At 41.4% G+C, this 16,391-nt stretch overlaps 1 protein-coding gene across 12 annotated transcripts in view; it reads right to left on the bottom strand.

The window, feature by feature from the left end:
• Positions 1-505: 505 nt before the first annotated feature.
• TNRC6C (trinucleotide repeat containing adaptor 6C) overlaps positions 506-16,391 on the bottom strand; it is a 103,262-nt gene continuing 87,376 nt past the window's right edge. For 9 of the 12 annotated variants that reach the window (XM_059864581.1, XM_059864582.1, XM_059864583.1 and 6 more), the window contains 8 exons: positions 15,770-15,937; positions 14,507-14,698; positions 13,809-13,952; positions 10,975-11,091; positions 8,546-8,743; positions 7,191-7,261; positions 5,545-5,684; positions 506-3,683 (listed from right to left, as the gene is read on the bottom strand). In XM_059864581.1, coding sequence (XP_059720564.1) covers positions 3,323-3,683; positions 5,545-5,684; positions 7,191-7,261; positions 8,546-8,743; positions 10,975-11,091; positions 13,809-13,952; positions 14,507-14,698; positions 15,770-15,937 — 1,391 coding nt within the window. In that variant the 3' untranslated portion in view covers positions 506-3,322. The remainder of the gene's footprint in view (positions 3,684-5,544; positions 5,685-7,190; positions 7,262-8,545; positions 8,744-10,974; positions 11,092-13,808; positions 13,953-14,506; positions 14,699-15,769; positions 15,938-16,391) is intronic. The other 3 variants (XM_059864587.1, XM_059864589.1, XM_059864591.1) reach the window with 1 other exon arrangement.

The following is a 16,391-nucleotide window of genomic DNA, read 5'->3' as shown; positions in this document are numbered from 1 at the left end:
CATTGGCATCTTCGGGGTAAAAGAACCTCCAAGTGGTGAACATCTTCCTAAACTCAAACCCTGCAAGGCTGAACATGAAAACATTTTGCTGTTTCTCCCCTTTTTAGGGGCTATTGCTCACCTCAAAAAGATCAGTGAACTGGCACTTAGGAGACATCCAGGGCAAGAAACTGGGGAGGAGCTGGGGGAGCCCCCAGCCTGGCTGGAGGGGGTAACAAACTCACCTAGTGTGTTATTGGAGACATGGATAAATGAGAAAAAACAGAATCTGAAGGCAAAAATGGGTTCTGCTGCTCCTGGATGAGACGTGCAAAGCGCTGATGGAAAAGCTCATGAGTGCCACCAGCAGAGAGCAGAGGGGTGACCACAACAGGGGGGGGGGGGGGGCGGGTTGCCTGCCTGTACACAGCATTCTCCATCAAAATTAACTCCTTCCATGAAATACCTTCACAGATTTAACAATATATTTATATTTAGTATCCCCTGCATGAAAGAAAAGTACACATTGTTTCAACAGCCAAGAAAAAACTGCAATTTATTAAGTTTCAAAGAATCTTCGTACTCTTGAAAGCAACTTTCGGTGCATGTTCTTTTAACAATCACATTCTATGAGGAGAATAAACATTAAAAGCCACAATTGTTGGTTTTCTTTTTAATCTCAGAGTTACAGACATCTTTAATTCAAAAGGAAAGGCAAAAAAAAAAAAAAAAAAAGCCCCTAAAAACAAAACCCACCCATTCCCCCCCCAACCCCACCAACAGAAATTTTCATTCCCAATTTGAAAATATCAGGAGTTTTTCTACAACTCAATGCTAAACTTCAGCATGGAAAACTGTATGTAAACACGCACATACACACATACATATTTTATATAAGTGTGTGTGTGTATATATATGTATATATAAAATATATATGTAGGAGGCGTGTAATGGCAATGAGATGCAATTACTCTGAGGAAAGGTTATTATTCAGCTAAATACACTACTGAAACTTGAGGAAAAAAAAAACAAGTCTTGAACCCAGTTTGTGCATAGTTCATGATCCTCTATAAAACCAGCTTTTGTTAATTTGCAATCTTGCAGGACCCTTTAAATCTGATAAAACCATTAAAAAGCTAATCTTCCAAAAAAAAAAAAAAAAATGTAATGCACAAGTTTCCTGATCCAAGCAGGCAGGGAGCACAATGTTCATATAATTTTTAAAACATACTTGAAGTGTATGTTATTCCATTGTCTTTCTTCCTTTCAAAACAATCAAAAACATTGATCTTTTTTTAAACATAAAGCGATTTTTTAATATATAAAGCACTCTTCAAACATCTATTTCTTTTGAGTCCATTATTTGGTAAATATGTAACTGCTACACATTAGATTAGGTATTTTTCTTCTTTCTTACTGTCTTTTTTTTTTTTATTTTATTTTGTTTTTTAATAATATCTTCAGTGCTAGGAGTTGGGTTTTAAAAATACATGAAATGGTGTGGAGTTGCTCCTCGGGAAACCCGGCTTTCCTGAGACATCTTCCACCATGTGCAAGATAGTGATCACAAAGTTTTCGCCACTTTGACGAAGAGGAGGAAAACAACAACAAAAATAGTACACAGCAATGGCCAAAGAAAAGGATAATACAACAACACTGTTCAATCCCAGAGCTCTGAAGTAGCATATCTTCATTCTGAAAATAGTTTTCTTTACGATGGAAGTCTTTTTTTTGTTTTGTTTTTTCTCTTTTTTTTTTTTTTTTTTAATTCCTTTTTTTATTTTAAAGTTTGAAGGAGAAAAAAAGGTCTGTAAACAGGTGGGAGCCAAAACTCCTGGCTCCTCCAAAAGCAGTCAAAACGTATGTCCAAGTGCTTGTTTCTGTTCCTGCTTGCAAGGGAACTATCAACTCTTTACAATTATCTATGGCCACAGTTCAACAAGAGTATTTTTTTTTTTAAACTTTATATTCCGAATGGAAAAATGGTGCAATACTCCGGTAATAATTTTCTTGCATTAGTCCACAATAAAAAGCCGCTAAAGGTAGATATACATATTATTCTCCAGAGATACACACTGTAATTTTAAAATGCAATAAGAGTCCTTGAGTAAACATTTACACGTGAATTGTCGCCGGCCCCTTCTATCAGTTTCTTTCCTTTTTTTTTTTAATTTCCTTTTTTTTTTCTTTTTTTGTTTTTTGTGTGTTTTTACCATTACAGGATTAGCTACAAGAAGGGCTGCGGACACTCAGTGCAAAGTTAGAAGCTAATAACAATTAAACATTTGACCAATGAGCAAATAGAAAGCATATACTGAACCAAAGGAAAAAACTTCACACGTTGAGTTAAACCCCACGTGGGCACACGCACACACACGCACACACTCTCACATCTGTCCCAACAAAAACATAGAGTCTGAACTTTTAAAAAACAAAATTCTTAGAGCCTGTTTTTTGTGTACTGATGCTGACCTGGAAGTGTAATAATTCAACTCAGAAAGTGTTCACATTTTGTTATTGGCCTGCTGGATTCAAGTATTTGCATGTTGATATGGTTTGTTGCTTTTTTTTTTTTAAGTATTTTTTTCTTTCTTTGTTGATTTTTTTCTTCTTTTTTTTTTTTTTACTTTTTATATTTTTTGGGATTAAAAAATGACATGAAAAAGTAATGAAACAAGGGTAATGTGCATAGGCAGATCCATGGGAGTAGTGGACACGGAGATACCCCAACCCTGCCCTCCCTCCCCCCCTCTCAACCTGTACAGTCCAGAGTTGCCACTGGGAATCGTCACTTTTCTGTACCAATGGTAAAATATCACACTTCACCCTTTCTGATTATTGGGTCCGCCTCTGTAATGTGCATAATAGTCACAGGCTCATTTAAATAGGCTTTCATTTCCCCTTCCCACCCCCCCCCCCAGTTGATAAAATAACCCTTTCCAGCCCAAATTCTGAAAAGTGCCCTTCATGATAGACCTATTCTAAGCAGCTTTTATACTTGGTTTTGAAAAATCACCATACAAACATAAAAAGACGACATAAACCAAACCAAAACAAAACAAAAAGCCATGAAAAAAGTAAAACCTGTCAATAGCATGTGACACTGACCAAAGGAGCCCATACTGTTTCAGGAACAGTTCACAAGGACTTCTGCAGTTTCAGATTCAATATTGGACAGAGGTACTAAGGAGGGCTGCCAGTCTCATGGGTTAAAGCTGGATTCTTCATCAAGCCCGGGACTGGAAAGGGTTACCATTTTTTCTTTTTTTTTTTTTTTTTCTTTTTTTTTTTTTTAATTCTCTGTTCTCCTTTAGTGCTGATGATTGTTACTTCCACTGCTCTCCTAGATGGACTCCCCGCTGAGCAGATCCCCCGGCAGGAGGGTGTTGAGGGGCGTGGGGCTCCCGATGACTCGGCCGTCGTCGGCGCTGGGGGGTCCCCAAAGGCTGCTGGAGTACTGGGGCACCCCCCCCCAGAGCAGGTCACTGCTGCCCTTGCCCCCCAGGCACGGGGGGTTCCAGTGGCCGGCGTCAGGGCGCACCAGCCCGTGGGAGCTGCCCGAGGAGCCCAGGCGGCCGGGCGTGGATCCAGTGTTGGACTGCCAGCTGGAGGTGGGCGGCAGCGCCTGCCCCTGCGCCAGGAAGCGGTTCACCTCCTCCTCACCAGCAAACTCCGCCAGGATGGTGGTGTTGCCCAGGACACACCTGAGGGCACGAGGAGCAAGATGTGAGGTGTGGGGGGTATAGGGTGCTTTCTGTCAGGAATGGCTGAGAGAATTGGGATTGGCTTCCAGTGCCTCCAGGGAACATGGAGAGAGACTACGGGGAGCAGGGTTACATGGGGTATGGGGAAAATAGTCTTCCCTGTGAGGGTGGGCAGGCCCTGGCACAGGGTGTCCAGAGAGGCTGCCCCGGGATCCCTGGAATGTCCAAGGCCAGGCTGGATGGGGCTTGGAGCACCATGGGATGGTGGGAGGTGTCCCTGCCCATGGCAGGAGCATCCTGGGATAGTGGGATAGTTCCTGCCCATGGCAGGGGTGGGACTGGGTGAGCTTTCATGTCCCTCCCAACCCAAACAATTCTGTGACAGGGATCCACCTCCCCCCAAGCTGCAATCAAGGGGAAAACTTCCACCATATCCACTCACTTTCAGCAATTCCCATCCCTTCAAACAAGCCTGCTCTGTCCTGTTTTCCACCTTCCTACATCCACAAACACCCAAATCCACACATGTGGAGACCACCTCCTCTAACTGACACATCCTGGAGACTCAATTCTCTTCAGGAATAAGGACAGAAGCTCTCCAGCCAAATGATGTTCCCACTGCCTCAGTACTTTCTATAACCTTTTGATAAAGGGAATTGCTTTCCAACTCTAAATACCCAAGTAAGTCTCCTGAAACATCACTCTCTGTATTCTTCATCCTGCCCAATGGCACTGATTTTACCACTTATGCCCTTATGCCAATTAGTCCCAGTGATTTTAAAACTCCTAAAAAGCAGATTTTGTTGTCATACACTTCTCTTATAACTCCTTTAAAAAAAAGGTGTCCACCATGAACACATTCCTTATTTAGCATTGTTTTACCCTCTCTGTTTCTCTCTAAAGCTAAAACCTTGTCCTGTGCTCTCCCTGAGCTTCCTTTGGAATCCTCATCACATCCTACAACTTCTTTGTGGCCTTACAGGTGACAAGTCCTAACTGAGGATATTACTGTTGTACTGTGTTTTCTTTATTTGCCATATTAACTGTTTAATCTGTGGTTTTGCAATCACTCTGTATTGTCCTCCTCCTGTCTTTGGAGTGGCACAAGCCCCCCATTTTGTATATTATGTTTCTAAAATTAAGACTTGCTCCCTCATTGTTATTCTGTTAAGTGTTGGTTTTTCTGTTTGTTACCTGGCCACTCCCTGCAAGTTTCAAACCCTTTCCCCAGAACCTTCTTTACTCCTCCTTCCATTAAATGTCAATCCCTCCTTGAACTTGTCCTTCTCTTTAAAAACTTCCCTGTCAGTTTTGTATCCTTCAAAACCCCATTGGTTTACTTAACCTGTTTTCCTCCCTTGAAATCCCCCATTGGTTTACACATTGTTTTCCCTGTCTTGTGTTCCACCCCCAGCTCTCCCAATCAGTTAAAGATTGTATCCTCCCCTGAGACCTCCCCAGTTTATAAAATGTTGTCTGCTCTCAGTTTGGGGTCCTGGGACCCTGGACTTGGGGAGTTTTGCCAATTGAATAAAGTTACCCCAGTTCCACTGATGCTGCCTTTTTGTTCCTGCACCAAACCTCCCCTGGCAGCTGGGATTCTGCAGAGCTCGAAAGGGGGATCTGCCACACCCCTGATCTCACCCAGCTGGGACTTAGGGTGCACCACGACAATTATTTATGCTGAATAAAGTTTTCTTACACCCTCTCATTCAGTATCTACCCCCAGTTAACTTTTTCCTCTCTCATTAGGTAATCTTGAAAACCAAGACTGAAGTAACTAGTGATCAGTTTCGCCCAAGAAAATCTTTTCTGACTAGAACTGGCTTTGTTACCAAAGAAAGAGGGAGCAGGAACATACATGTGCAGAGACTTCTGGGCCTTGGCTGCTTCCTCCTTGGAACTGTATCGGACCACAGCATTGCCTTGGGTCAGGTTCAAGTGGAATGTGATGAGAGGGCCGTGCTGCAAACACAGCGTGCGCAGCGTGGAGCCATCGATCTGCAGGGACAAGGGCACAAAGGTCACTGCAGCTCCTGCCCTCTCCTCTGCTCCTCTTAAGGGTGGGATGGAAGGCTTTGAGAGGGTGCTTTGTGTTTAGACTTAGATGGTTATTGGTTTTTATCCATGCTATAAGTTGTGAGTTCTGGCGTATTTTACTAATAAGTTACAAATTTTACTTATATTGCTAATAAGTTACTGTAAGTTACCTTATATTTTTCTATATAAGGTTTTTAACTAAAAATTATCTCATTAGGAAATTATACTTAAATTACTTTTACTTTTAACTCAATAACTAATCCTTCAAAGTCCACAATGCAGACTTTTCTGTCTAATTACAAAATATTACCCAAACCTATGGAGAAGGTGAAGAAGAAGGATTAGTTACTATCCTAAAACTTCTATTTTGTTTTATATATATATAACTATATATATATATTATACTGTTTATTTATCTATATTTACATATATATTTACATATACATATATATTTTATTTATATATTTTGTTTATATATAAAAAAATATATAAACTTCAAGGTTTTAAACTTTAAGTTTTTAAACTTTAGGTTTTGTTGTTTAATATTTTTTAAGTTTTATTGTTTAATAAACAAGGTTTTTTCCACTTTTCCCTAAAGAAGTATTTTCTCCTGAACCGGTGATATTTCACATTTTTAATTAAACTACACACCCATAATCCCAGTGCTGTTAATTAATTTTGGAAGCTTTTTTTATGGCCTCAGGTCAAATGTAGTATTTTCTTGTGGGTTTGTGTCTTTTAGTACAGAAAGTTTAAAATTCTTAGCATCCAGGGCTCCAACAGGTTACCTGTGGTATTGTCATCTTACCTTAAATGCTTAATTAGCAAGTGTTTAAAAGCTGAAGAGTGAGTACAAGTGAAAGTAAAGCACTTAATTACACACTTATTGCTCTCTTCATTAAGGGAGATATCCTGTCTTTTTAAGAATTCCCTACAGTTCAGAGCACAATTTTTCTCAATTTAGGTTATACAAATTATATTTATCATCAGACATGAATAGAAATCCAGAAATAAGTCAAAGGGGAAACACACTTTATAAATGTAATTAAATTTTCCCCAAGCTTAATTTGGATGTCTGCAGCCAAGGCTTTGTGGCTTATGTTCTCCCTTTGGAATGACACCATGAAGGACAAGTAGAGGATGTGACAGACATATGAGAAGAATCCAAAAAACCCATAGGAAAATCAGATTTTACATCTCTGTCTGTGCTTTACAAGATCATTCACCTCCAAGCTTACACACACAGAAATGGTGCCCATGAAATGACTAATTACAGGCTTGAAAGTTCATACTTGACTTGACAGCACTTTGAAAACTTAACAAATTCCCTGTAGAAGACAGGTGATAAATGCAGAATAATTATTCTTCTTTCAAATGAATTAAATGGCCAAGGCTGCTAAATGTTGCTCTCATCATCTCTTAAACTCAAGTGCTTTTTCCTGGCCAGTTCTGTCCAGTTGCAGTTACCTGGGGGGTGAGGTTCCGAAGAACCAGCCAGCTGCTTGTTCTCCCTGAGCTGTCAGTACTCCATGCAGAACCTGCAACACAAATTCCACAACAAAACATTTGATCACAGTCTCTGGAGAGCACCTTACAGACAAATTTATCTGCAATCACAACACACTAACAAGCCTCAGTGCTGCTGAAAACAAATCCTACAGCAGTTTCCTCACGTCTTGATTTACTGCCTGCCTCCCTTGGAAGGAAAGGCTGCTGAATGAAGAGCTACTCTTGTTACTTTTCAAAGATCTGTGGCATTTTTCATACTCCCACAGTAACTATTAGGGAACTAACAGATGCAGGTATGGCACTGCAAGAAGCTGTGTCCTCAGGATGCATTAGAATTAATCTGAAAGACACATTTCAAAAGCAATTCTGATGTCCAGGCTCAGATTGCTGCCTGCTAATAAAGATTTTTATGGCACTGCAGCAGTCTGCTCTCTTGTCAATGACAGATTAATGTCTATGACTTATTCAAAGCAGGTATTTCTGCACTGACAATGTCCTGATTGAAGATACAAGAACATAACCAAAAAAAACCTGCCCTAACAACCTCAACCTGGTGCTTTACAGCTTGGTGCTTTACAGTAAAAACTGTACAAGCTTGATATTTATGACTGGCATTTAAGAGTCACAGTGCATCCTGTGGGTGCTCCAGAGAGAATCCTGGGAGCAGCTTTATCTGCCCTTCCAGGTAGGGGCTTGGTGAAGAAATATTCAAAATAAAAGGCAGGAAGAGGGAAGAACATTTAATTCTCAACTTAGTGTAAGCAGACTATTAAAACAGCTTTATAAAATAGAATATCTCTATATTTATGTTGATAGACTTATCTACACATAGATATATATATTTAGCCAGATCCATGGCTTCTCATATTTGTATTAAAGCAAACAAAGGCATATTAAAAAAGGGGCCTGAATGAAAAAATTCAGGCATTCCCTGAGGGCCCTGCAATGCCATCAGGTCCCAAGTGCTTCACATCCATGTGTCCCATGTTACATTCCACAGGCTCCTCTTGGAGTCTTAGATCACACCACAGAACAGGACACATGTTTGAAAGACATTTTTAGAAATTAAAGAACTGGGGGGGGGAAAATCCTAGTTGGGAGTTAAAGAAATTGGGCAATTCCTATGTGAGATCACTACCATGACCAGCTGAAAGATGCTCCATTTACAACCTATTCAAAGTGAAATAGAGACAAGAGATGCATCCCCAGCACAGAACACTCCAGCTGTGTTAGAGCTCTGGTTTCTGGAGCCTCACAGGCAGAGTAGAAGCAAACAATGCTGAAAAGAAAGCAGAAAAGAGAGCTGTGAGTACCAGAGGAGTAAGAAGAGCTGGTCCAGCCCAGGGGACTGGCACCCCACGTGGAGGATGGCTTGGTGTTGGTTAAGCCTGGAGGAGGTCTGGTTGGAGCTGTAGTGTTTCTGGGTACCTTCCAGAGTTCGTGGGACAGAGAGGCTTGGGTGTGAGAGATTGGGCCAGAGGACCACGTGGACTTAATGTCTGACAGTTTACCTGCAACAGAAAAACAGTTTTTGGGTGTTCTTCACCAAAGGGCATCCTGGGCTACATCCTCCCAGCTTCTCAGGAGGAAAAGAACAACTTTCTGTACCATCCAGTGCTATTAATCCTGTATTCTTTGAACTTACTTAAACCACTGTTCACTATTTCCAGTGCTTTTGTGTTTACTGAACCTCACACTACTGCTACACACAAGATCCCTTTTGAAAATATGTTGTTTCATTTTCTTGTAAAAGATGATACATGGAAAGAAGTCCAGAAAATGGACATAGGTTTTTGAAATCTGATTTCACCAAAATTATAATGAAACACTTCAAGACTATCTCAAAGGTTTAACAGGACTTAAACACTTTTTCTTGCACAACTCATTTTACCTAATATAAAGAATTCAGTATATCCATATGTTCTTCTGATGCATTATTAAAATTCTAAAGATCAAAGACCAACAAAAACTTTATGTCTGAATATTTGAAGTAACCTACACTCTTTTTTCCAAGTATCTTTGAGAAAAACTAAGTCTTCAGAAGATCATACCACACCACAACCCTTCAGTCTTTATAACTTTCTGCTGTTGCTTGTTCTTTCCCTGATCAGTTTTCAAACTCTCACTGCTGTAACTGCCAATTCAAAGTTTTATAAAATAACACAAACCCAAGAACAGCAGACACATTACAGCATTCAGAGAGGCAGACTGGATTGATTTAAATAATGGAAAAGAAAACAAATCTTTATTCAGCTTTAGCCTTTCCTCCTGATACAACATGTGCTGTGCAATCAGAGCCCAATTTCCCTGTCACAGCACAGTCCTGCTGTTACCAGCATTGGCAGCACATGGAGGGCTGGACTGGACTGAAAGGGACACAAATCCTGCATCTTCTGCCCCAGCAAATGATGCTGTGACTGTGCTGCCCCAATGTTTTAATGCTGATTGCAGAGAATAATATTTGGTCTGAGAAAGTCCAAGATGCAAAGATCTTGTGAATTTTTATAAAACTAGAACTGGCAGAATAAAGTTTCAGTGCTTTAAGACATCAGGCAGGCACTGAGTAATTTTATGAGTCCCAAAGCCAAATTTACCAGCTGCAAAATCCCAGACTCAGTTACATACCCACACATTCCCCAAATTGCCTCCATTTATCTAAATCGTTTAACTCAGTTACTTCATATTGAATCATAACAATTTAAGTGAAAGGGCAACCACTCTCCAATCTTCTGGCAAGTTGTAGCAACAGAAATAATTTGACAATGACAGTGAGGACATTAATGAGTGTAAAATGGTGAGAGGAGAGGAGGATGTCTGAGTTTGAGAGCTCAGAGCAGCCCAGCCTGTGATGGGGCACCCAAGACAGGCACAGCACCACAGGCCAGGTGTTGCTATGTCACTACTTGTCACAGGGGTAACACAAACATTAGATGACACTGCAAAAAAACCCAAAAAAAAGGCAGCAAATAAAGCAGAAATGCATGGCAGATAAAGAAAAGCAAGCCACTCCTTTCTTTTCCTTTCACTGGAGGAAAACAAACAAGCCCTTTTTGTTTTGCATTCTGCAGCCTGACCCAGAGGCTGCACCTTCAGAGAAGTGGAGGGGTTTCAGTGGATCAGCATTTTCTTATCTAATCCATCTATACAGCCCAACACAACTTTATAATGGGACAAACTGCATATTTAGGCAACCAGTTTGCAAGCAAAGTTTCCATGGTTTGCAAAAAGAAGCTCCAGAATTTAAAGCTCAGTAAAGGAAATGGGGTAATTATTTAGCTCACCCATAGAGGGGAGCATCACGTTTTGGCCTGACTATTAAAAGGCACCGAAGAGCCCCAAACCCAACCCCCAGAGCCATGCAAAAAGTACCCTTGGAGGTACTACTGAAGCTTCTTCTGAGCTGAAGGTTTTGAACTCACTTTTAACAGTGAGTTCTTTTACACAAACTTCACATCAGCTCTTCCTGGAAGGGTCTGTTCCTGCTGAGGCCCTGGGCAGTGTTCCTCCCCCAGAGATCTCGATGCCAGAGTGACACCAGGTGGAATAAATCCATTTTTCCTCAGCACAATCCCCAGGCTCACCATCCACCACTCCCCACCGCAGAGCTGCCAGGAGAGCTGTCACCTAGCACAAGGCCCCAAACACACTTGTGCCTGGGGCAGCACTCCTGTAAGCACTGGGAGAGCACTCCCTAGGGCCTTTTCCTGGGAATGCAGAAGCTGTGGAAGCAGAAAGGCCGTACCTGCAATGCTAGGTGCAGATGCAATGCTGCTGAAAGAGCTACTGTAGCCGGAGGCACTAAGCGGCCAGGCACTCGATGAAGGCAGCGTGGCATTCTGAGATGATGTTGGGGATGACCCTGCAGAACCAGCAGAGAAGCAACTAAGAAAGATGGGCATAATGAAGTTTGGTGTGACATAAGCAAATCTGTTATGTGCAAATACAAACCATGCAAGGCATTCTCCTTAATTAGCCTGGTCTCGGAAGTCTCGGAATGAAATGTTGCTGGGAGCGTGATAAAGTGAGGTAGAATTCTTTAGAAGGAAAGAGAAGAAAGCTGGCACAGGAACAATTCTAGTGCAGGAGGTAAGTTCTGCACTTCCTTTAAGATACATGACTCAAAAAGTCAGTGTTTAAGTGTTTAGTCTCAGAGGAACAGGCTTCATTTATAAATGTCCTCTGCCAGCTGACTTAGGCAATGGGAACTGTAGATGAGCAGAGATGTGCATGATAAACTAACCTCTCACCATGGGTGATCTGTCCTAAATTACTTAAAGTAAACACTTCCCCTACAGCCTAATGCCCACAAGTATCTTTAAATTTTTGCAGAGTTTCAGTAAAAGCAAAGATATATTTCAGCAATCTCTTCTCAAACTGATAACATAAATGAAATAGCACAAAACCACCTCAGTAAATCATTTACAATCTGAGCAGCCATCTAAGCACATGCACAATTTCCTTACTGGCAGCAAATGAAAGAAACTGAACATAAAATCAAAAATCTTCATTGCAAAGACCAGGAGAGCTGGAACTATTCTCTCTAGCCACCAACAAAATCAAGTGTGTATCCTGGGTGACTTATCATTCCTGACACACAGAGATACTGAAACATCTTTAACTGACTAATAAAAACAGGTGAGCTCTGTAGCAAAGAGCACTGTGTTGAGGTAGAAGGGAGGAAGTAAAAGGATAATCTCATCCCTCACAGCTCAATAAAAAACACAGGCTTTATTTTCAATTGGAACAGCAACCAACCAAACTTCACCTTAAGCAGACTCCCTGTGCTCCAAGGACACTGATGCAGACATCAGTTTAAGGCAACAGAACTCTCAATCAGGCCTTGTCTGGAAATAATCTATTCCCCAGGCAGGGACTATGGAACTATAGCAGATTCAAAGGCCCACAGAGCTGAAAATGGTCCTGATTCCTCGTGGCTACAACTCTCAGCTCATAGAAGCTGACCCTACAAAATTTCACTAGCAAACAGGGCAAAGCAAAAATCAACCCAAAAGCTTAAGTTTTACCTGTTTTTAAGTGCACAGGGCAAGGACAGCACACCCCACAGCCTGACCCTCTACCTGGGGAGCAGCTCTGTCAGCACAAGCTCTGTGCCTCAGGCTGCAGTTACACAAGCATAAAGAAACAAATTCTGCAACAATAGTTTTTATTAAAATTCTATTATTACCAAGCTAAAAAGCTAATGAGGAAAAGAAGCACACACTGACACCCCCCCCCCCAGGCAGTGGTTTCAAGAAGGTCTGACCTCTTGAGGGGCTGTTTACTTCTGCTAAGACCATCTCTGCTGACCCTCTCTAGGAGAGGAGCTATTTCTTCATTCCACAGGCAGATTATGCACCAACAGAGCTCGTGCTCCTTCTCTAAAGCAACAAGACCTGTAGTGGGTATCATCTCATTTTACAGGGAGAGCTCTGTAGGTTTAGGCTTCTGGCCAGAGGAGTATTTCTTGGGTGAACTCTATTTGAAGTGTCACTGAATTAAACATTTTACAGCTTTTCCTTTTATAACTTCAAACCTGTCTGTCCCTTTGGAAGCACTCTGGAGTCATTCAAGTTAATTCAACCTGACTCATTACCCAAATACTTCAAGTTTCAGCTGAAAGAAAGGCTGCTTCTTGCTAAGAGACAACCAAAATCACTGCAGGCAATCAGCACCCTGGATTCCTTTCCCTCACGTTTCACAGCCCTTACCTGAAGTAACAAGCCCAGAGCTGGACCCCCACTTCAAGGGGGTCACAGGTTTACAAACTGTGCTGGTATCACAGATATAACTGTTAAAACAAACCCCACATTTTTACTCCTGACAGGTCCTTCTGGACAGCCTGGTTATGCTATTCCTGAGCCAACTGCAGTGCTCTGACAGAGTGCAGATAACTTGGCTATTTTGGCACTCAGATCACAATTAACCAAGCCACCTTTCCCTTGATCAACTTCCAGCACATGTGGCTAACAAGTAGCACAGTCACAATGCTTTCTTCTTTTACAGAATTCCCTTTTTATTCTGAAGCAAGTGCTGCCAAGACAAAAGGAATGGAAATAGCACTGGGAAATACTAGTTTACTTGTCAATTCCCAATTTTTTTTCTTTCATGGTTTTGGAGATAAACTAGTTCTAATTTATTTTACTTATTGATCTTCTAACAAAGCTACAATTAATTAATGTACAGAAGCCTGCTGTCTCAGCAACACTGTAGAACTTTGCATTGAGTCTTCTGAGAATTTCACAAAGTATGAAGGAGGGTGGGCAGTGTGCAGAGCAAAATATTGTTCAAAACCTTGTGATACAGGTCAGAAAAACTTCCAGTGACCACAGAAGTTTAAATTACATCTCACAGCCTTTTCCAATACAAAACTATTTATGTTCCCATGGAAAACAAGAAACTTCTTAATCCCTTTTTTTAAAACAATTATTTCTGGATATTCAGTGACGGTTCTGAGCAGAAGCATTACTAGATTAGGAGCACATGCAAAAATATGTTAATCTGTAACAAATGAGGCCAACCCTTTTTTGGAAGGGAAAAGAAAATATGCCCAGATGTGGAAGCAGTTGGTGTGTTTACCTCCACTCTTGAGCAGATAGCGATTCACATCCTGGATCGTGGTGTTTATGGTAGGCCCAGTTGGAACACTGCCAGGAGTAACATCGGGGTCATTTTCAGGATCAATATTCTGCAGTCCTTTCCATGGCACTCCTGGGTGAAACTCTGTTTCCAACACAATAAAAAGGGAAATGTGTGAGGCTGTAACTCTACAAAGCTCCTGTATTGTATTTACAGGGTGCCCCGATGAAGGGAGGAATGATGAATCTGACTCCATGCTCTCAGAAGGCTAATTTATTATTTTATGATGCTATCATATATTAAAGAATACTATACGAAACTATACTACAGAATACAGAAAAGATAATTCCTGAATGCTAAAAAGATAATAATGAAGACTTGTGACTCTTTCCAGAGTCCTGACACAGCCTGGCCCTGATTGGCCAAAGAGTGAAAACAACTCCCAGCAGAATGCAATGGAACAATCACCTGTGGGTAAACAATCTCCAAGCACATTCCACATGTGAGCACAACACAAGAGAAGCAAATGAGATAAGAATTGTTTTCCTTTTCTCTGAGGCTTCTCAGCTTCCCAGGAGAAAAACTCTGGGTGAAGGGATTTTTCAGGGAATGTGAATGCCACACTCCTGCGCATCAGGAGGACTCAACAACACGTTTGAGGGACAGCAGCCCAACAGCAAGGCTTTGGATTGAGTTACCTGGTGGCCAGTTTATGCTGGAGCCATTGGAAATCTTATCACTATCAGATTTGGCACGTGACCAGCTGTGAGGAACAGCTACGGGCGGGCTGGCAGGAGACTCACTGTTCTGCATCAGATCATAGCGGCCGTAGGAGTCATCGAGGGAGGACTTTCCCGGAGGACCAATACTCAAACCTCCAGGGATAGCACCTGCAAGGAGTCAAAGGGGGATTGTGGGTTTGGAATTTCAGCAGGATGTTTGTTATTGTTTTGTTATTATTTGCTTTTTGTTTTCTTTCTGTGTTACAAAGATAAAAAGAAAACTAAAATGAAAATACAGTAAGCCAAGCTTAATGGCATCTGAAGCCTTAGCAGGGATTACAGCTGAGAGACACATTGCTGGTACAATCTAGATACTCAAGTTAAAGAATTCTGCATTAAATTCCTACCAAAAAGAGACTAAGTAATTCAAATCATCACACTGTTGGTAAATAGGAACTTGCTGAGACAGCATCCCAAGGAATATCCCTCATCTCATCCTTCCCTAGGCATTCAGTGCTGACAGGATGGATGATTTGAAATGGCTCTTCTCATGTTCCTACTAACTATCAAACAACAATTTGGCATCAGCACTGCAGTTACTTGCAGAATAAAAAACTGCTGTAAAAGAAGTAATTCATGCTGCTTAGAATAAAATCCAGGATATAATAAAGTTAACAGAGCCCCATGTTCTAACAGAATAAATTTGATACAGGAAATAGAGGAATAACTGGCTCAGGATACTGGAGGTGTTAGTGATAAAGGTGTTCAAACAGATTAGCAATCACTTCTGTAAAAGTAAGAAGTTTTTGCCCCTAACTCTGGGCTGAGTAACTATGTAATCCATCATACATTTGTACAGGGAGAGGTTGATGATACTGGAAAAATTGTGGGAGAAAGCCAATGTAAAGTTTTTTTGGATTGAAGGTATGCAGGTCTGGAAAAAGGGGAAGATTGTGGGACTTATTTTGCCAACACTAAAGGCTTGTTTTACTTGAACTCCATGTTCTCAGCAACAAAATTCAACACATGAAAAAAACATTCCAACACTGCATGTAGGGAGTGACAGCTGCAAGCCCTTCACTGCAGAAATCATCTATAAAATCTCACAGGCTCAGAGGCTAACAACCTTAACACAAAAAAAGGAACATGAGAGAAATAATTCCAATTGCACTGTGGCTGGAATCACCAAAATCCAGGCAGGCATGGGGACATGGAGGGGACACTGCCAGGGGACATTACCGTGCTTGCTGGAGTTCTGGTCAAGAGAAGAAGCAGCACTAGACAGATTATCCATTGAGTTGGGGTGTGTCCACTGAGGAAGGCGAGACTGGGACTGAGAAGTGTCCTTCACTGACAAACCACCAGTAATGTCCATGTTATTTACATTCATGTTCGGGTTCAGTCCAGCTGGGGGGGGGGAAAGAGATCCTTAGAAATCCACCATACACTGAGGGACTGAAAAGCTGGGTTTGAAATCCAGCCACAAGAATTACTCAACATTGATTTTCAGGTATCTGTATGCATGCGTGGCACCTTTGATGCACATTTTCAAGAACTTTTGCTATTATGGAACACCAACAGAACTCCCATGAATTCAGAAAAAGTTAAAATCATGCTAAAAAGGGAGGGAAACAAGATGTAGAGATAATATTTTAAAGCTGTCAGTGCTTCTACTTGCAGTCTCTTCACTTGTCTCGGAAGAATGCACTGGAATGTTGAATTCAAACCAGTCTGCACCATTCCATGGCTAAGCCAAAATATTCCTCATGTCTCCCCAGCACCCCCCCCACCAATGTCTGCCACTTCATTTTGCTAAAAATCCCCCCAAAAGGGAAACAATTAAAGGTTAGAAAAACAGCTG

Source organism: Haemorhous mexicanus, chromosome 20 (genome assembly GCF_027477595.1).
Source record: "Haemorhous mexicanus isolate bHaeMex1 chromosome 20, bHaeMex1.pri, whole genome shotgun sequence".
Lineage (NCBI taxonomy): Eukaryota > Metazoa > Chordata > Aves > Passeriformes > Fringillidae > Haemorhous > Haemorhous mexicanus.
The sequence above is the reverse complement of the archived record's forward strand: the minus strand, read 5'-3'. Positions and strand labels throughout refer to the sequence as shown.